Below are 22468 nucleotides of genomic sequence, written 5' to 3'. Positions count from 1 at the left end.
ATGTTCCACAACACATGCCTCATTGTTTACAGTACAGCATTTATTAAAGTGATATTGTGGAAGACCCTATTTTTATTTACTTTTACTTTTGATTTACTTTTGCCAAATTAACTGACTTCATTTTAATAAATACCCTGCCTCTATGCAAGCATCAAAAGGCACTAAAAAGACCAATAAGATTATCCTCAAGAATGCCACATCAAACATTAAAGGAAAAGGTATTTTTTTACCAGTAAGGCTTTCAAGGATTGGCATAACTAGATTTTCTGCAGAATTTGTGAAAACCATTGGAAGGCATACTCCTTGAGAATCAGCAGAGGTTGTGGTTTATGCATATGGTGCCCTGGCAGGCACCTCCGTAGCCAGGTGGGAAGGAGCAGCAGTGCGTAGCACACGCTTCTTGATTAGACCGGGGTTTGAGCCTGTCACCACCAAATACGGAGGACGCGGAAAGGTCAGGGAATGACCACCGCATATCCCGGAGCAATATGGCCTTAGTTGCTAATGCTCCTAAAAAAAAAAAAAAACAAATAATAAGGTGCCCTGGCCCACTTTTCCCATGAAGTTTGACTTTATATATGGCATACAATGACTGATGGAGTGGTCAGAATGGCTCTGCACAATGACTACTTTGTTCACCTGACTTCACATCCTTGTGTGAGGTTGAGATTTTGGTGGCCATTGCATTTTATGTGAGGTCACATGGAATCCATGATCTATTCTATGAGAAATTGTATTTTGGAAGTTTCTAAAACCATTAAGAATGGCCCTGAAATTAAAGTTCCAAGAAATCGTGAGCTCAAGCTAAATACGGCACTGAACAAAATGGAGATCATTTTGTATAGCTAGTTTAGATGTTTTCCTTTAAGAGGTTATTTATTTTTCCTTTAAGAGTTTATTTTTTATTATTATTTTTTTTTTTGTAATTTATGATTGTTTAATATTTCAAAAATAAAGATTTTGAGACAAGTTTATAGGAACAGTCTTATTTTTAGCTCAAGAATACATTCCTTTCTGGACTTTCAGTGCTTAAGTTTTTCTTTTAATTGCATGATGCACTAGCAAATCAAAGTTCAGACTAATGAGAAATTAAGCGCTTTAATCTGTCTTTAATTTCTTAAAGGACTACAGATTATTCTCAGATTTTGTGATACTTACTGTGGCAATTCTTCAGTTTATTCCACATAAATTCATGAGCAAAGTGTCTTTCCTTGATTTTGATGCCCCCCTCCAAAAGCCACTCACTATTCTCTTGCTTGGAGCCTCATACAAGCTGACATAATTACACTGGCAGTACATTCACCGACACCGGTCCCTTAAGAATTCAATATACAAATTACCTCTTAATGAATAAACTCAGCTACATTGTGAAAAAGGTCCCTAAAAATTTCCTGCATCATTGATGGAATTTGAATTGAGGTATTTTCAACATAGTGTGGGGAGGGCACTAATTATAAATAAATTTGCCATCCTTTTATCAAAAGAATACAAGAAACAGCACCATATTTAGTAGTCTTGGGCTCAAACTTCGGTACCCTCAAAGCACGTGTACTTATGCACCCTTGCATTTACCACTCAGCTATGGCAGCCTATATATCAACTTTGCTATCCATGAGAACATGAGAGGCAGAAATTTGAAGCATATTTGAACTGCAAGGGTGGGAGTCCCAAATTTTCCAACCCAGAAAGTTGTATGTCACACAGTACAGGTGTGGATGTTTGTCAGGCAGAAGAATAATCCCTTTTTTGTAAGGAAAGAATGCATGCGAATGCTATCTCTACATTAACAACACAGATGTTCACTTATTCAAAATAACTGTCACATTTCCCACTCAGAAATGTGACAGTTATTTTGAATAAGCTCATGCAATTAATCTCTGTTTGCAGATGTACAGCATGAGGGAGACCGCTTACTGTCTCAGAGCTGTTATACGTTTTTGTTATATGTTTTTGACAGTGCATCATTCCCTAGCTGTATTTGAGAATAGGTGCATTATTCCTGAACAATTATGAGAATATCGGCTGACTTTCAGCTTTCTTTTGCCAAAAATTTGATAACACATTACTGTTCTATCTTTTTATAATTTCTATTGACATCATCTTGTGGTGAGACTAAATGGATGTGTACTGTTGTTGTTGTTGTTGTTGTTATGGGAGTTTAAAGGCACATAAGCTACTATGGCTATAATGCGCCTGTGGATGTGTGCAAGTTCAATTAAGGTGAGAGGATAAATATGAAATGACTGCAAAAATGAAACAGATCTACAGTGTTGTTATGAGAAATAACAAAAATTTTGGGTCAAATTTGAATGCCTATCCCACAGTCTGTCTCATATATACATATATATATATATATATATTTGAAATCACAAGTGAAACAAAATACATTTTATAAATAAAGTTTTTTTTTTTTTTAATGTATAAACAGTATTTTGGGTCTCCAGTGTCAAAACACTCTTGGGAACCAAAACTCACTGGCATATACACCCTCTATGTTCATAATATTTATAGAGTATGATCAGTCAGAGTCATCATTTATTGCAAAAATCATCGCTGTCATCATCACTTATAGTAATAATGTTTTCTGTAGTGCTTTTTACAGAAATATTTGGATTTTCACCAACACATTTTGAACCCGAAACCATGTCTAACTTTCTTCTTTTATTACCGTGTAACTTTTTACTATGATTCGGAGATACTGTAGAGTTTATACTATCAAAAGAATCTGAGGATGATAACTTGTTTTTAGATTTTTTAGTTTTTGACTCTGCAAGTTTACCACTAGAACCACTAGACTTTTTAGTTTTTGATTCTGCAAGTTTACCACTAGAATCACTGTTACTAGACTTTTTAGATTTTGATTCTGCAAGTTTACCACTAGAATCATTGTTACTAGACTTTTTAGTTTTTGATTCTGCAAGTTTACAACCAGCATCATTATTTTCTTTTATCTCCACTCCTTGGGTTGTTTTACTTGTGGGAGTGCTGATAGGTAAAGTCTGGGTCTGTTCTAAAGTCTTTCGTTTTCTGGAAGGCATACTAAGGATGATTTCCTCTGCTGGTCTAGGTCCTGTAAAGGAAGTAAATTTAAATTACAAGTAATGAAAATAATTTCAATATGTAAAATTTTACATGAAAAACTGTAACATATTCAATATTCTGCTTACTATTAGTATTCAAAATTAAATGAAAGATGAAATAAATTAAAAAACTATACAATAGTTTATTTTAATTTATCTTAACAGAAGATTTTCAATGGGTTTTCTCACTTTTTTATCTTTTTATGTATTAAAACATGAAGGAAGCATTTTTTCGTAAAATAGAGAAACTTTCTTAAAGAAAATTATAAAAGTGGAAATATATTTTCTAGGATACAGTTGAAGTAATAATCTTCAGTTGATGTCAAAATCACTTTTGGACTGTGTTTTTCATCTCATCATTTGACTTGAATTCCTTGCCATCTAATTTGCTCTTAGAGTGATGAAAAACAGAAGGAACACATTGGGAAATTATATTAGGCATCAAGATTTATAACATCAGTTGAGTCTCTTATGTTAGTTATAATGGTGTCAATTGATACAGGGGAAGAAATCTACATAGCACCAAACAAAAAAAAAAGAAAAATAATAAGCCAAACCATTTGTCCATCCCCTCTGATAATTACCTAATTCTCCCTTAAATTCAAAGTAAACTTCCACAACACCAGATAGCAGTTTACTCACACAATCACTCTCCAGCTGAAAGGAAATTTTTGCTTATTTTGCCTGCAGCCATCCTTTTTTGATTTAAATTTATATCCTCTTATGTGTGTCATCTGAGCAAAAGTAAGTATGCCATCAGCATTTAGTTTATTCAATCCATTTAAAGTCTTAAACACTTAAATCAGGTCTCCTTGCAGTCACCTAGTTTCCAAAACTCTGCAATATGCAGAACTGCAGTCTTTTTCAGTAAGACTTTATATATTCCCGAAAGAGGTAAAAATATAATCCTGGGTTCCCCAGACAAAATGCCCAATGTTCCCTTGACTCCCTCCCACATCCATGATGGCAAGTCTAGTGGTATGGTAGTTTTGCCACTGGTCTCTGACTATTATTGCTGTTCTTCTCTGTACCCATTTTAACAGAGCTATATCTTTCCTAAAATGAAGCTTCTAGACCTACATGCAGTACTCAAGATGCATCCTGACTATAGCCTCATACTTAAATGGGCTAATTACCTCTTTGTCTCTACTGGTAAAATTTCTGTATGTTACTGACAAAACTTCAAAGGCTGTCCTAGTAGCCTGTCTATGCTTGCTCAGAGAACTCCAGGTCAGACTGTACAATTACCCCTGCATCTTTTTCACTGACAACTACCTTGACTGTGATATCACCTAATTGGTATGTTATTCTGGTATTACTGCATACACTATGCAGTATCTTGCATTTATCAATGTTGTCAGCATTGTTAATAAATACTGAAAACAGTAAGGTAGCCCAGCACTGAATTAAGAGACTCCACTTTTCATGGACATTAGTCCACGAAAAGCAGTGGCCATTAATAATCACTCTCTGTCCTCTTTTCTCAACTATCCCTTTATCCATAGAACTAAATTGATCCCAATGCTACACAGCTCTAATTTTTACAACAGTCTTTCATATGGAACTGTGTCAAAAGCTTTACTTTAATTCAATTATATAATATCAAAATTCTCTTTTTTCATCCAGTTCATTGTGACTACATCATATCTGATCACACTGGAAAGACAGGATCTCCCCTTAACAGGTCCTTTCTGTGAATGCTGTATAACTGCATTCCTGTCAAGATGATCCCGAATTACTTCTTTAACCACTGACTGCATTATTTTTCCCTGGAACAGAAGTCAAACTTACAAGTCTGTAATTACTCACCTTGCCCTTTAATCCCTCTTTGTGAATAGGGCAAACATTTGCACCTCATAATCTATGTGGACTTCCCTGAATCCAAGTATTCTCTGGTAATTATGGCTAAAGCTTTGCTTACCTCTATTGCTGCTTCTGTTAATACAATTGGATAGGTTCTGTCTGCCCCAGTTGTCTTATTTACTTTTAGTTTGAATAAGTTCTCTTCCACTTGCCTTTCAGTTATGACAAATTCATTTATCTTCCATGTCAGTTCATGCTTACATAACATATTATATAATAATAAGAAATAATATCTCTAGTAACAGTAGCAGAGCTAGAACTAGGCAATCCTATGCCTGGGACAAAAGATTGACAATCCTGCATTATATGCAGGTAGTCAATCTTTCAGTAGTGTAGCTAGGGTCATCGATGCCTAAGGGCAACACGTCTTCCTGTTGCCCCTGATTGTGATAGATAATTTTTTCAGTTGAGCCCCTGCAGCTCAGTGCCCGGGGAGAAAAGAATTCCCCCTCTGCACCCCCTTGCTATGCCTCTGCAATCTTTATGAATTTATAAAAATTACTATTGCAACGGTCTACGATTTGCATATATTCATTAATAAAATAATTTAATGTAATAATTTAATGCACACACTAGTAAGACTTTTGTGGATTTATTGGAGAATTGTTTTCTATAGCAACATATTCGAGGGGCAACTAGAGGGAGTAATACTCTTGATCTGATTATCAGCAGTGATTATTCATGCATTAAGAATTTGCAGATAAAGGAACCACTAACCACTAGGTGACAGTAATCACGGTGTGTACTGATGTGGGATTTACTTAAAGATGTGACTACCATCGAGGGTAAAGGGAAAGGTTTTTGTTTTCGTAAAGATGACTACAGTGGTCTCAGACAGTTTTTAAATTCTATACAATGGGATCAACTGACGATGTTACCAATGGTGAATTCTAAATGGGAAGCCTTCAGGGACTTAATCTTGGAGGCTACTTGGCTTTTCATACCAACTAAGAAATACTGTTCAAGGTTCAGGCCTAAGTGGAGGTCAGATGAATTAATGAAGTTCATGGCAGAGAAGAAAAAGGCATGGGATGCATTTAAATTATCAGGTGACACAGAAGCCTACGGCAGATATGCTAGTCTGTAATCAAGTCACAAAGGAGGTTAGGAAGGCAAAGGCAGATCACGAGAAATCTTTGGCGAAGGATGCAAAGAAAAACAGCAAAGAGTTCTTTACTTATGTAAACTCTAGAAGGAAGGGGATGAATCAGATTGGTCCACTTAACATAGATGGTTCGACTATTGATGATCCTGCTCAAGTAACTGATAAACTGACACCCAGACTAGACTGCAGTAATAGCACAGACTCAGCATGGGTTTGTTAAGGGGAAGTCTTGTCTGACCAATTTCACTGGATACTATGGCGTGGTCACAAAGGAGCTGGATGCAAAAAATTATTTTGATATCATATACTTGGATTTCAGGAAAGCTTTTGATACTCTTGCACATGGAAGACTGCTGTACAGATTGGAGCAGTATGCCATTAAGGGCAAGTTGCTGCAATGGATAAAGTGATGATTGAGTGGGAGACGGCAGAGAGTGGTAATAAATGGAAACTGCTCTAAGTGGACTAATGTTATTGGTGGAGTCCCCCAGGGTTCGGTGCTGGGCCCATTGTTATTTTATGTATTTATCAATGAAGGTATATGAGGCTTAATGTTCAAGTTTGCAGATGATACAAAGGTTGGCAGGGTTGTTAATGACAGTAAAGACAATATGCTACTGCAACAGGATCCAGAAAAGTTAGGGAGATGGGCTAAGAAGTGGCAACTGAAGTTTAACATTGACAAATGCAAAGTACTGCATATGAGTAGCAGTAACCCAAGAGAAATGTACCAACTGTGGGGTACTACACTCATGGAGGTGGAGAATGAAAAAGACCTGGGGGGATTGTGCAGGCAGATATGAAGTTCTCTCAGCAGTGCAGATGGGCTGCCGGAGCAGGTCATATATGTCAGTGATATATAGGAATTTTTCTAGCAGAGACAAGGAGGTGATTATCCCTTTGTATAAGGCAACGGTGAGGCCACACCTTGAGTACCACTTACATGTCTGGAGGCCTCTTTTTTAGGAAGGATGTAGAGTTGCTAGAATGAGTACAGAGAAGGGCAAGATGATTGGTGAGAGAAACAAAGGGGTGCACTTATGAAGAAAGGCTTAAGTTCTGCAAGTTGCAGCATCTGGAGACTAGGCACCTGAGAGGTGATCTGAATGCGGTGTATAAGGCCTTGAATGGTTTGAGCAGGCTCAATGCTGATGGGATACTTCCGCTTGCTCAGCTTAAAAATCTGAGGGGGCATAGATCCAAATTGAGGAAAGATAGTTGTAGAATAGATGTGCAGAAGTTTGCCTTTAGCCAGTGGGTAGTTGATTGCTGGAAAAGACTGCTATCTGTTGTTGTGGAAGTTGATAGTTTAAATAAATTTAAGGCTGAACTAGACAAAAATTTTGAGTGACCAGATGGGTGAAATGGGAACTGGTTTTTTTTTTGGCTGATGCTGTATAAGCTTGCTTTCTTGCATTATATGCCTCAATTAATGCTAAGTTCAGAGTGTTACCTTATGGCATTTCTTAATGCTTGTAGAGTTAAACAATACACTTGGGCATGAAAAGTGCAGCCGTGCAATTTGAAATTGGTTAAGAGAATTTTTTCCTGTTACAAAAGACTGTTCACATCACTTTTTTGGAGAAGGTGTTATTCATTGGGGATCCAGAATGCTCATTTTGATTCAGGAGAGGGAGCGCACTCAGATCTCATCACCTATAACAATTTGGTTCAGCAATTTCTCTTCTGAGGCATAATGCTGAAAGTTTTTCAAAAAATACTCCACTCATATTTTTTCTACTCATCTGTTAACATTTTTGAAACTCACCTGCTTGACACTTTATGGAAATTCAGTTAATGATTGATGACATTCAAGCTGCACCATAAGAAAGGTCAGCCATTTAGTTAGTACATTTTAGTTACACAATAATTCTCCTTAATGATGTGTTAGCAAGAAAGATTAATGCAAAGCAGGTCGTTCTTCATTCTGTAAGGTGCTTCCCTCCCCTTTGCCTCGTTTACAACTGACACCATTTGCAAACATTTTTCCAGACATAGTTTCTTTGTTGATTTCTATTGCTATCTTGCCTTTAGTCCATAAAAAACGACAACTGCTTACACTTCTTTTTATGTGTGTCTATGCAATTGGCCATTTATAATACATTGCAGTGCAGTGAGACCAGTTTCATCTATCTAGTCACACAGCATTCTATAAATGTTACATTTCTGAATTACATTTTTGTGTATCATCTAGTTTTTAAATTACAAAGGGTACTAGGAAAGTTTTGCAATACAGCTTTGTTTATTTAATTTTTTCAAAGTAATTTCCTCTACATTCAATACACCTCTCCATCCTCCGAAACCAATCTTTAAACCAGTTCTGCCAAGTTTCACTAGGGAGTAAAGCACACTCGTTGTCCCAAGCCCGTAGAAGGTCCTTATCACTGGAAAACCGCCTCCCTTTAGCTTCATTTTCACATGCGGGAACAGTGCAAAGTCGCAGGGAGCAAGGTCTGGACTGTAAGGAGGGTGCTCGAGAAGTTTCAGTCCTGTCGTGGTCAAATATTCGGTGCAGGCTTTGGCGCAGTGAGCTGCAGCATTATCGTGATGGAGGTACCAGGTGTCCATTCTTGACATTGGCCGCAGGTTCTTCATAGATCCAATGACTTTGGGCAGGCATTGTTCAGTATACCACTTAGCTGTGACTGTCTTCTGCGTGTCCAAAACGACACGTTCCACAATTCCACTCGATTTGAAAAATACAGCTATCATTTTCTTCTTTACAGATCGGGATTTTCTGACAATTACAGGTGTGTCGTCATCATCAAAGACCCAAACTTTGTTTTGAGCCTTGGTCGGCAGATCGTAATAGTACAGCCAAGTCTCGTCACCTGTCACGGTGTTGTTCACATACCGAGATTGTCCCTTATCAAACTTTTTTAACATCTCCCGGCACCAAGTCACACGTCGTGTCATCTGCTCTTCAGTCAGTTGATGTGGCACCCAGAGAAAACAAAGTTTCTTCACGTGCAAATGATCTTGCAGAATCGAACAAATTGCTGGTGCATTTAGGCCCAAAGTATCCTCTATCTGTTGGTAGGTCACTCGCCTGTTTTCGTCAAGCATTTTCCTCACAGCAGTAACGTTTTCCTCCCCGTAACTGACGTTCGCGGCCTTCCCGATCTCTCAGAATACTCCAGAGTGAAATTTCCCATTTGGAATTCTCTATACCACTTGAATATCGTTGTACGATGTGGACAATCATCATCTAGTGCAAGAGTCATTTCTTCTAAGCACTGGTCTATGGTTAAACCACGCACGAAATTATACCGCAAAACTGTCCTTATCTCATTTCGTGACCACGATGCCATCGCAAGCACTTTACACTCTCACTACTAATGAATAACTGAGCCCATCGACTTGGCGTGGCGGCTACTATGCACGTATGAACTTGTCTCAACATGCAGCAACAAGCAGCTTCCTGTGATTCATTGTTGCGTCATATTGCAAAACTTTCCTAGTACCCTTTGTATAACATTGTAGATCTTATTTTCTAATTTTCTGTCATATATTAAATTACACGTATGACTTTCAGCTTAATTTACTGTAACTATTCTCACCAGAGAACAGTAGATATTACTAAGCAAACTTGTAGAAAATAAAGGGTTTCAAACTTTTAAATAAAACATACCTTTATTAATATAACTGATGGTAGAATAAGGGGTAAAGTGAAAGTCTTCTCTCAAATATGATTCAATTAGTAGTAGAGCAACAATACGTTCACACATTTCTCTGGACCTCGTTGTTGATATCAGATCCGGAGGTCTCAACTTAGGAATGCCCTTACCTACCCATACATCAATCAGCTTTTGGGCTGTTACTTTTTCATCTTTGGAGTTTGAATGGTCCAATATTTTATATAACATAAGGCAGTCTTTAGTCATATCAATTTCATCTACAAGAGCTACAGAAAAGTAAATGTCATGAGCTATTAATAAAAGGTGAAATATTAAATTAAAATAACTTAATTTTTTGAATATCCACTACAGATTAAGATTTTTAACTGGATTAAAAGGAAATTTTGTTATCAGTATATATATAAAATTTTGAAAAGTGTGAATTTGATCATTATCCTCTCTCAAGCAATGTCAAATTGGCTCAGTTCCTAGAAGATATTCTCTAATTGGAACTGCTGGGAGAATGGTATTTCATAATCCAATTATGAAACACTATGATGGTACACATTACATTATATACATTAGACAGGTCAAAATAATGGTGTTTATACCACGAACTGTGTAATCAAATAAGTCTTATAACTCCACTGATCATCATGGACAAAGGACTAAGAGTTGAGAGTGACAAAAAAAGACAAAAGTTAAGAATGAGTTCCACAAGGTTTGGTGCTGAGCTCCTTATTGTATCTAATATTTATTAATAATTTCAATGTGATTATTTCAAAGTTTAATGTGTCTAAGTTTGCTGCTGTTTCAACAAGGTGTAGATCTTGAACTAGTCAGATGAGCTGAAAAACAGCAACTGATGTATAACAGTGATAAATCCAAGTTACTGCATTTGGGTAGCAGTAATCTCAGAATAAAATACCATTTGGGTAGCACCAAACTGAAGGTAAATGATACTGGAAAAAAAAAAAAAAAAAAAAAAAAAAACCTTGGGGGGAATTGTTAACTGGAGAAATTTATGGTTATCTAAACAACTTAAATGAGATAAACAGTCCTCTACCAAATTCCTTACCAAAGAGCTCCTGCCCCAAATTGTATACCCTGAAGAGAGGATCAACGAAATGGTTGCACTCAGCCATTTTGTTGATTCAATCATTGGAATTTAATCTAGTCTGTTCACTGTAACTTTAATACTGACATAAACAAATATTAATGAAAAACAAATGGCTGATGAAAGCACTCTCATTGGTCAGTTTTAGAGGTACCATTATTAGACTATACAAGGTATTAAAGTAACACCACTCAAATTCTGAATTCTTATCAATGGATTATTTCAAGATTTACATGCAGGACAACTATAGATAAATTAAATGACTCAGGTAGTAGTAGTAGTAGTAGTGGCACATGATGCAAGAAAGCAAGTGTAGGAGCTTATGCAGCATCAGCCAAAAAAAAAAAAAAAATCACACCATTCCCTCCAAATACCTGTCCAGTTCCTCCTTAAATTTATTTAACCTATCAACTTCCACAATGACAGATGGAAGTTTGTTCCAGCAATTAACCACCCGCTGGCTAAAGGCAAATTTCCCCACATCTATTCTACATCTGTCCTTTCTTAATTTGAACTTATGTCCCCGTAGGTTCGTAATCTGAACAAGTGGAAGGATCCCATCAGAATTCAGCGTGCTCAACCCATTCAAGGCCTTATAGACCTCAATCAGATCACCGCGCAGGTGCCTAGTCTCCAGCCACTGCAATTTGCAGAACTTAAGCCTCTCTTGGTAAGAGAATCCCTTCATTCCCCTCACCAATCGTGTTGCTCTTCTCTGTACACGCTCAAGCAAATCTACATCCTTCCTAAAATGAGGCCTCCAGACCTGTACGCAGTACTCAAGGCGTGGCCTGACCATTGCCTTATACAGAGGGACAATCACCTCCTTTTCCCTGCTAGCAAAATTCCTATATATCATTGACAAAACCCCATCACCCGCCCTAGCAGCCTGTCTGCACTGCTCAGAAAACTTCATATCTGACTGCACAATTACTCCCAGGTCTTTTTCATTTTCTACCACCTTAAGTGTAGTACCACACAGTTGGTACGTTTCTCTGGGGTTACTTCTCCCCATATGCAGTACTTTGCATTTGTCAAGGTTGAACTTCAGTTGCCACTTCTTAGCCCATCTGCCCAAATTATCTAGATCCTGTTGCAGTAGCACACTGCCATTACTGTCATTAACAACCCTGCCAACCTTTGTGTCATCTGCAAACTTCGACATTAAGCCTGATATACCTTCATCAATATCATCGATAAATACACAAAACAACAGTGGACCTAACACCGAACCCTGTGGGACTCCACTAATAACATTAGTCCACGAAGAGCAGCACCCATTGATTACCACCCTCTGTCTTCTCCCACTTAACCATCCTTTTATCCATTGTAGCAACTTACCCTTAATACCATTCTGCTCCAATTTGTACAGTAGTCTTCCATGCGCAACAGTGTCAAAAGCTTTCCTGAAATCCAAGTATATGATATCAAAATTATTTTTTGCATCCAGTTCCTTTGTGACCACATCATAATAACCAATCAAATTTGTCAGACAAGACTTTCCCTTGACAAACCCATGCTGTGTTTGAATTATTGCTGCAGTCTTGTCTAGATGATCCTGCAATGCATTTTTAACCAGTGACTCCATTATTTTACCCGGAACAGAAGTTAAACTAACTAGTCTGTAATTACTCGTGTCACCCTTCGATCCACCTTTGTGAATTGGGGACACATTTGCACATCTCCAGTCCGTGGGAACCTCCCCTGAGTCCAAGGATGCTCTCATAATTATGGCTAAGGGTTTGCTTAGTTGCTTTGCCGCCTCCTTTAAAATAACTGGATAGATCCCATCCACCCCAGGTGCCTTTCTTATGTTTAACTTCAACAATTTCTCCTCCACTTTGCTCTCAGTTATTACAAAATCATTAAGCACACTGCTACAATTTGATAACCTTCTTCCATTTTCAAACTGTAATAATTCCTCACGTGTGAATGTAGATGCAAAATACTCATTCAGTTTGTATGCTATCTGAGCAGGATCATCAACAGTCGAACCATCGATGTCAAGTGGACCAATCATATTAATCCCCTTCCTTTTAGAGTTTATATAAGTAAAGAAATCCTTGCTGTTTTTCTTAGCATCTTTTGCCAAAGATTTCTCGTAATCCGCCTTCGCCTGCCGAACCTCCTTTGTGACCTGATTACAGACTAGCTTATATCTGCCACAGGCTTCTGCGTCACCTGATAATTTATATGCATCCCATGCATTTTTCTTCTCTGTCACGAGTCTCATTAGTTCATTTGATAACCATTTAGGCCTAAACCTTGAACGATATTTCTTAATCGGTATATAAAGTCTAGTAGCTTCCACGATTAATTGCTTGAATGCTTCCCACTTAGAATTTACTGTTTGTAACATCGTCAGTTGATCCCACTGTACAGAATTTAAAAACTGTCTGAGACCACTGTACTCCCCTTTACGGAAGCAAAAACCCTTTCCTTTACCCCTGACGGTAGTTACCTCTTTGAGTAAATCCCACTTCAGCACACTGTGATCACTGCCACCTAGTGGTTCCTTTATCTGCAAATTCTTAATACACGAATGATCACTGCTGATAACCAGATCAAGAGTGTTACTTTCTCTGGTTGCCTCTCAAACATGCTGCTGCAGAAAACAATCATCCAATAAATCCACAAAAGTCTGACTAGTGTGTGAGTGACCAACCCACAAGTTCCAGTCAATATCTGGGAAGTTAAAATCCCCCATTATAAGACATTCTGATTTACTGGCCCACTCTATTTCTCTGTACAATTGTTCATTGTACTCATTCAAGTCATTAGGCCTATAACACACTCCTACTCTTATTTTTCCTTTCGCAGTGCTTATCTCACACCAAACTGACTCAACAGAGCACTGTTCATCTATATTAACTGGGTGCACTTCCTTTGATTTTATGTTTTTCTTAATTAAGAGCATAACACCCCCTCCCTTTCTGTCCTGTCTATCCTTTCTGTACACATTGTACTCCCCAAATTCCAATTCTGCATTCCTTATATCTTTGTGACACCACGTCTCTGCTATCCCAACAATATACTGCTTTCAGTGAATAAAAAATAAATTAAGATTAATACTAATAACTACACCAACTTTTGAAAAAAGTGCAGATGTTTATATCATAATCTGTTCCTATGCAGTTCATGAACTTTTTACTTATTTTTATTCTATTTTAATTTGATCTGTGCCAAAATTCATTTACACCATTTCCATGCATTCTCCTCTTAAGCTATCAATTGCTAGGGTTTTCTATGGCTGCTAAATTCTTTGTCTCAAAGGTCCCTTGTAAATGGTTTATTGAAACCAATATGCTTGCAAAGTTATTATTTTCTTGGTGTCTACATTCTGTAGTGACCACCATATGTTCTTTCAAAGGAACTGTTTTTTAACAAAATCTAAATCTATGCAGGTCTAGAAGTAGCTACATTCTAATAAATGATTCTCAAAATGAAATAATCTGCTTTTTTTCATATTAAATAAAATATGGAATCTATCCATATTATTGGCATTTTACTTATTTTGCAAGAATACTTACTGATGCTATCGAGGCAGTGTTAGCTGGGTCGTAAAACTGCTAGCTTGGGGGAATACAAGGACTAATAGATTACCAGTAGCCACTGGCAGAGGTGAAAGTGATTCTTGCACTGCTTCTATTGGAATGAGCAGCAGTCTGGAAAACAAGATGCAGGGTATTTCAGAGACTGCTGGAGTCATTGCAGTACAAGTAAACACATGGGTTGTGTTAGGATAGCTAAGAATAGGAATAGGTGCATGTATACTTGCGTGTACACCAATGCTAGGAGTTTGGTAAATAAATTTGATGAATTTGAGGTATTGCTCAAAACATCGAAGGCAGATATTGTTGGGATATCAGAGACGTGGTGTCACACAGATATAAGTAATGCAGAACTGGAATTTGGGGAATACAATGTGTACAGAAAGGATAGACAGGATAGGAAGGGAGGAGGGGTTATGCTATTAGTTAAAAAACAAAAAATCCAAGGAAGTGAAGCCAGTCAACATCGCTGGACAGTGCAGTGTCGAGTCAGTTTGGTGTGACATAAGCACTGGGAAAGCAAAACTGAAAGTAGGAGTATGTTATAGGCCTAATACCCTGATTAGTATAATAAACAACTGTACAGAGAAATGGAGTGGGAAAGTAAATCAGAGAGTCTTATAATGGGGATTTTAATTTCCCAGATATTGACTGGAATTTGGGGGCTGGTCACTCACACACTAGCAAGGCTTTTGTGGATTTATTGGATGATTGTTTTCTACATCAGCATGTTTGGGAGGCAACTAGAGGGAGTAATACTCTTGATCTGATTATCAGTAGTGATTCTTCATGCACTAAGAATCTGCAGATAAAGAAACCACTAGGTGGAAGTGATCACAGTGTGCTGAAGTGGGATCGACTCAAAGAGGTAACTACCATCAGGGGTAAAGGGAAGGGTTTTTGCTTTCATAAAGGTGACTACGGTGGTCTGAGACAGTATTTAAATTCTATACGGTGGGACCAGCTGATGATGTTACCAACAGCAAATTCAAAATGTGAAGCATTAAAAGAATTAATCCTGGTAGCTACTAGGCTTTTCATACCAACTAAGAATTAGTGTTCAAGGTTCCGGCCTAAATGGATTTCAGATGAACTAATTAGACATGTGGCACAGAAGAAAAATGCATGGGATACATATAAATTAACAGGTGACATGGAAGCCTATGATAGATATAAGCTGGTCTGTAACCAAGTGACAATGGAGGTTAGGCAGGCAAAGGAAGATTACGAGAAATCTTTGGCAAAGGATGCAGAGAAAAACAATGTAAACTCTAGAAGGAAGTGAATGAATCAGATTGGTTCACTTGATAATGACGGTTCAATTGTTGATGATCCTGCTCAGGTAGCTAACAAACAAAATGAATATTTTTCATCTACATTCACACATGAGGAGTTATTCAGGGAGGGGAATGCCAGAGGTGTATTAAGCTCTGGCAGTAAGCTAGAGAATCTTGTAATAACTGAAAGTAAAGTGGAAGAGAAATTGTTGACGATAAACATAAGAAAGGCAAATGGAGTGGATGATATCTATCCAGTTATATTAAAGGAGCAGTAAAGGAAGTAAGCAAACCCTTAGCCATAATTATGAGAGCTTCCCTGGACTCAGGGGAGGTACCCATGGATTGGAGATGTACAAATGTGACCCCAATCTACAAAGGAGGAAACAAAGGGTGATACAGGTAATTACAGACCTGTTAGTTTAACTTCTGATCCAGGGAAATTAATGGAGGTATTGTTTAAAAAAGCATTGCAGGAACATCTAGTCTAGACTTCAGTTATAGTTCGGACAGAGCATGGGCTTGTTAAGGGGAAGCCTTGTCTAGCCAATTTAATTGGATACTATGATATAGTCACAAAGAAACTGGATGCAAAGAATAATTTTGATATCATTGGAGGCAAATTGGAGGTAAATTGTTGCTATGGATAAAGGGATGGTTGAGTGGGAGAAGACAGAGAGTGGTAATCAATGGACACTGTTCTTCGTGGACTAATGTTATTAGTGGAGTCTCCCAGGGTTCAGTACTGGATCCACTGTTGTTTTCTGTATTTATTAATGATATTGGTGATGGTATATCGGGCTTAATGTCCAAGTTTGCAGACGATATGAAGGTCAGCAGGATTGTTAATGACAGTATGCTGCTGCAACAGGATCTAGAAAAGTTGAGCAGATGGGCTGAGAAGTGGCAAATGAAATTTAACATTGACAAATGTAAAGTACTGCATATGGGAAGCAGTAACCCCAGAGTACTGTATCAACGGTGTGGTACTATACTGACAGTGGCAGAGAATGAAAAGGATCTGGGGGTAATTGTGTAGGCAGATATGAAGTTTTCTGAGCAGTGCAAACTGTCTGCAAGAGTAGCTCATGGTGTCTTGTCAATGATATACAGGAATTTTTCTAGCAGGGATAAGGAGGTGATTATCCCCTTGTATGAAGCAATGGTCAGGCCACACCTTGAGTACTGTATACAGGTCTGGAGGCCTCATTTTAAGAAGGATGTAGAGCTGCTGGAACGAGTACAGAGAAGGGCAACAAGATTAGTGAATTGAACAAGGGGTTGCTCTTACGAAGAAAGGCTTAAGTTTAGCAAATTACAGTGTTTTTAGACTAGGCACCTGCGAGGTGATCTGATTGAGGTGTAAAAACTTTGAATGGTTTGAGTATGCTCAATGCTGATGGGATTCTTCCTCTTGCTCAGAATAATCGCCTAAGAAGGCATAAATTCAAATTGAGGAAAGACAGTTGTAGGATAGATGTGTGGAAGTTTGCCTTTAGCCAGCAGGTGGTTGATTGCTGGAACAAACTTCGATCTGTTGTTGTTGTAGACGTTGATAGCTTAAATAGATTTAAGGCAGAACTAGACAAACATTTGGAGCAAGTGGATGGGTGAAATGAGAAGGGTGTTTTTTTTTTTAGCTGATGCTATATAAGCTTGCTTTCTTGCATCATGTGCCTTTACTAATGCTAATATGAATAAATTTTCCAAAAAAAAAAAAAAAAAAAAAAAAAAAGAAAGAAAGAATATATATTCGTTATTTACACTATGAAAAAAGGCACAAGAAAGAATAAATGGCAGTTGTGGAATGTGAAAAAAAGGTACAGTCAGTCCTTATATAACATGTGTTTACACTACACGAATTCGATCATACACGATTTATAAATAGCGGAACGATATCTTATATAACACGAATCAAATTCGCTTATGCACGAGTCGCCTTTGTGTTTACAAGAAATGGCAGTCGAATGCAGAATCACCCCCAACTGAACGCAACACGATAGGAATGAAGAGAAGATTCTGAAAATGTATTTATGTGTTTTATATCAGTGGAGGGGAAACACATTTCACCATAATAACGTAAAAACCCACACAATTCCAGCTATCGGTATAATCGCAAATGCAATTAGATCGAGTTTATAACAGATTCCACTAGCAGAAACTGGAAATTGTTTTTATTTTTTTGTGGTAGTAACCCCTAGAAATGTGCTTTAGTAAAATGTGAGGTGTTAATAGTGTGTCTCTGCTTTTGCGGTGTTGTTTATTCAGTTGCTACACGCGCGTAGCTTTGTTTATGTGTATCAAGGGTGCCTCCTCGTTTTGTAATTGTGCTTTATTCCCTAAGAATGAGTAAAATACTTAAAAGGTGTGAAAAGGAAGCGTCCTGGTGAAGACACTGCAGATTCAGAGAGAAAAAGAAAAGCAATATCGATAAACAGAGGCGGACTGGATCAAAAATTCTTACCCGGGAAAATTTATATTGACCTCATACCAGCGTTTATGGCCAAAATCACACCGGTCTCCGGCCCACCGGGGTTTCCCCAGTAAGGCTTATGTGTATCAAGGCCAGTCCGCCTCTGTCGATGGAGAAAAAATATGAAATTGTGAAACGCTTTGAGCGAAATGAAAAACCATGTGATATTGCAGGTGCTACAGACCTAAATGAGGCAACGCCGAGAATTACAAAGAATGCAGAGAAAATAGCAGGAATAACTCAAAATCCATTTGGCAAATCAATCCATTAAATTAAAAAATGGAACAGCTGTCATCTGTTTAGATAGAAAATCAAACAAAAAACAAGTTTGTTTACGATAGAAGAAAAAGTATTAGCAATATTTTATTACGTTACTTAGTTGTAATGTGTGTTCAATCTTGGGTGGTCGGCACCTAATCCTATTTCTCCCACAGGGCCTGTTGTTTATATTGCACAATTTTGCATTGCACGAGCGTTTCTAGGAACACAACTATCGTGCTATACGAGGACTGACTGTACTCAACATTTACTCTTGGTACATGGATCATAAGTGCAATGAATTGCCCAACAATACTTTGGCAACTGACAAATGAGAGGGTTAGTTAATAACATGTATTTGTTTATAACAGGATTAAAGTAACTGTGAGCAGACCACACAACCTGGAATGTACTTAGAAATAAATAACACACTATTTTAAAACAGTTAAAGATTGTCCACCGAAGTTTGATGGAAAATCTGTAAAGGCTATAAAACTGCTCTCTGAGAGCACAGTGTGAATATAACATCATTTTTCTCTTTCTACATATATATATATATATATATATATATATATATATATATTTTTTTTTTTTTTTTTTTTCAATTTGTTTTAACAATCCTGTCTTATTTGATCTTTTTCCAAGATAAACAACTGTGCAGCAGACATTGAGAGAGGGTCACCATAAGTACCAACCTTGTTTTTTCCTTAAAAATTTTTAGCTGTGTGGTGAAGCATATTATATTTATATTAATAATAACTCTATAAAAGACTTACAATTATAGATGCTATTGGGATCAAACTCATCTAACAGTCTGTCGATATACTACTGTCATCTCTGCAATTCCCATATCATCTGGACCATCCAAAAGAAAGTTTTGTTAAATAAATATCCAAGAATTATTAGAACTTTCAGCAGAAGATGCAGTACAGTACAAGTTCAGAAACATGATAAATGGAATGCATTGGTTTTCCCAAGCATGCTTCATAGAATCGTTTTAAGGACTGTGCTGAAAGATCTATTACAGATAGGTTTTTTCCCCCCTAGCTTACTTGCTGCTGAGGGGGAGAGATGTTTTGATATAAAAGCTGATGAAAATCCATCCACTCAAAGTGGATGGATTTTCATCAGCTTTTATATTATACTTAGGTCTTTTAGAAAGGTTTGTCAAGCCATCCCAAATTTTAATAAAGTTGAACCAACCATACAGCAACTTTGCTTTTCTAAAATTTCGAGTTCTCTATATCAGACTATAAATGGGAGTATAATTTGGATGCCTGGGCATTACCTAATAAAACATCAAATTGACATTGAATTTTTAGTGCATCTTCTGTTAATCCGAATTTAGGGTCAATCACAATATGTAGGTTAGTGCAAATGCATTATTTTAACATAGCTACCAAAGTAGTTAAATTAATTAATTAAAGAAGTAGAACATGCCATCCGAATAACAAAGCCAGGCAAGGCCTGTGGACCTGATCAGATTCATGTGGAACTGCTGAAACAACTAGACTACAGCAACATCCAACAACTAACGAAATGGTTCAATCAAATCTACAACAACAACGACATTCCATCCGAATGGCTCCAATCCATCTTTGTGGCCCTACCAAAAAAGGCTACCAGCCGGAAATGCGAAGACTTCAGGCTGATCAGTCTAATGAGCCAGGTGCTAAAAGTCTTCCTCAAGGTGATTCAGCAAAGGATAAGATGTAAGTGCGAAAGTGCACTAGGAAACACACAGTTCGGATTCTGCAGGGGACTAGGCACCAGAGAAGCAATTTTCTGTTTACAAATATTGCTACAAAGGTGCTATGAACATCAAAAAGACGTGTATATATGTTTTATTGACTACGAGAAAGCCTTCGATTCAGTAGACCACGACCACCTAATTGACCGACTGAGAAAACTTGGGCTTGAAAACAATGATATCAACTTTATTACAACTCTCTACTGGAATCAAACAGCCCGGCTTCGCTATGACAACGATCTGACAGACCCAATTCCAATAAAAAAAGGCGTCCGGCAAGGCTGTCCATTATCTCCCATTCTTTTTAACATCTATTCGGAATGATCTTCGACCAAACACTGGCTGACAAGAACATCGGCATAAAAGTTAACGGACACTACATCAATAACTTAAGATATGCCGATGACACAGCACTAATAGCGGATTCAGAACAAGATTTACAGACCATCTTGAACGAAGTGGACATAGAAAGCCAAGCATGGGGGCTACGAATCAACAAAAAGAAAACAAAGGTGATGAAGGTCAGCAGGACTGCAAGCAAAATCACGATCAAACTAAACAACGAAAAATTAGAGCAAATACACCGCTTCAAGTATCTCGGAGTACTCATTGATGACCAGCTGAACCATGAGGCCGAAATCAAAAGCAGAATTGAACAAGCCAGGCAGGCATTCACCAAATGGAGAACCCTCCTCACCGACAGAAGCTTGAACATCGTGCTCAAATTACGCACATTGAAATGCTACATCTGGCCAATACTGCTCTACGGTGTAGAAACCTGGACTCTAACATCAGCCACTACAAAAAAGCTCCAGGCCTTCGAAATGTGGCTCTACCGAAGAATGCTGAAAATTCCGTGGACAGCCAAGATAACCAACGCACAGGTCCTGCAGGACATGCACACGGAACGGGACCTGCTCAAAACCATCATCAGCAGGAAATGCAAATACCTAGGTCACATCGCTAGGAACCAACAAAAATATCACCTACTACCACTCATCCTGGAGGGAAAGATCGAAGGCAAGAAACGCCCAGGCAGACCGAAAATGGCATGGCTAGATAACATCAACACCTGGCTTCACATGACAACAGCACAAATTCTACACGCAGCGCTAGACAGAGAACAATATCAAAACGAAGTCGCAAACACCATTCGGCAGCATTAAAGTAGAAGAAAGATGGTCAATCACAAATTAACAGTGCCTACAGAAATCTATATTGGTTTGGATATTCAAGCATTACTGAGAAGGAAATGTCAGACCAGCACCAAATTTTCAGTGTGTTTTTCTGCCCCCCCCCCATTCAACAGAAATCTGTATGTGTGTGTGTAAATGAAAGTATGTTTCAAGCATTACTATTACTCAAGGAGAAAAGGTCTCATTGACACCAAATTTTCAGTGTTTGATTTGTTGGCCGATGGGAAGGTTTTAGGTCCAATTCTGATTCCATAACCCCCCCCCTCCACTTCCACACATAGAGACATCATGATAAATTTGGAACAGTTACTTAGATCCCATATCAGAATTTTAGGACTTTTTTTTTAGGGTATTCTTTGTACCAAATAGCATGTCAGTAGGTACAGCAATATCCTCTGTGCCTCCCCCCCCCAAAGAATGCTACACAATAAGTGATGAACATCACATGCTGAGGATTTGAAACCATCTCTTAAGCACAGTACAAAAGGTTTTAGGCATGTTATTTGATAACTGAATGTGTCTGAAATGCAACAAAATGCATATATTACCTAACTTGTTACCCATTTTTTCTTAAACACTTGCCCACCAAACTGGAAACTACTTTTCAAGAATTTTTTTTTTTATTTCTCTATTAAATATTTAAAAATACCTTCTTAATTATTGTCCAAAAAAGGGGAAATGCTAATAATCTAACTGTAAGCTGGAATTTTCTGTTCTAATTTTAAACAAAACGAGATTGATTTCCTATTTAAAAATACTACCACAGAACTGATTCTAAAATTGAAACATGTGCAGTTTTTGCTGTTCTGCATTTATTTGTTTTATGGAGTGGAAAAGAGGAGTTTGTTGTCATTTACCAAAATTTCTCTTTACCTGAATACAACAGAAATGCTGCTTGCCACAATAAGTTATAGATGTTTTTGCTTTCAACAGTATATCTGAAGTCTGCTGTTTCCTGGTAGGAAAATTAGTGGCTACTCACATAGCCACTAGCTTTATATATGATAGAGAATTTTTTTGCACAACATAAGAACTTTTCATGTTCTGAATTCATTATATTATCATTGTGCATTTTCATTTGAAGGCTGTTGTATCATATCCATGATCCATATTCCTCACAAAGTTAGATTTATAACAATTAAAAAGTAGGTTAGCATTAGCATTAGTAGAGGCATTTGATG

The 22468-nt window shown here is 37.6% G+C and overlaps 1 protein-coding gene across 1 annotated transcript in view; it reads right to left on the bottom strand.

Annotated features, from left to right (window-relative positions):
* Nucleotides 1-2531: 2531 nt before the first annotated feature.
* LOC150079871 (ATP-dependent DNA helicase Q1-like) overlaps nt 2532-22468 on the bottom strand; it is a 53046-nt gene continuing 33109 nt past the window's right edge. Inside the window, exons 10-11 of the mRNA XM_090383266.1 lie at nt 9680-9952; nt 2532-3070 (exon numbers count right to left, since the gene is read on the bottom strand). Of these exons, the coding sequence (XP_090239392.1) occupies nt 2532-3070; nt 9680-9952 (812 nt within the window). The remainder of the gene's footprint in view (nt 3071-9679; nt 9953-22468) is intronic.

Source organism: Mastigoproctus giganteus, chromosome 10 (assembly GCF_048544385.1).
Source record: "Mastigoproctus giganteus isolate SK-2022 chromosome 10, ASM4854438v1, whole genome shotgun sequence".
Classification (NCBI taxonomy): Eukaryota; Metazoa; Arthropoda; class Arachnida; order Uropygi; family Thelyphonidae; genus Mastigoproctus; species Mastigoproctus giganteus.
The sequence above is the reverse complement of the archived record's forward strand: the minus strand, read 5'-3'. Positions and strand labels throughout refer to the sequence as shown.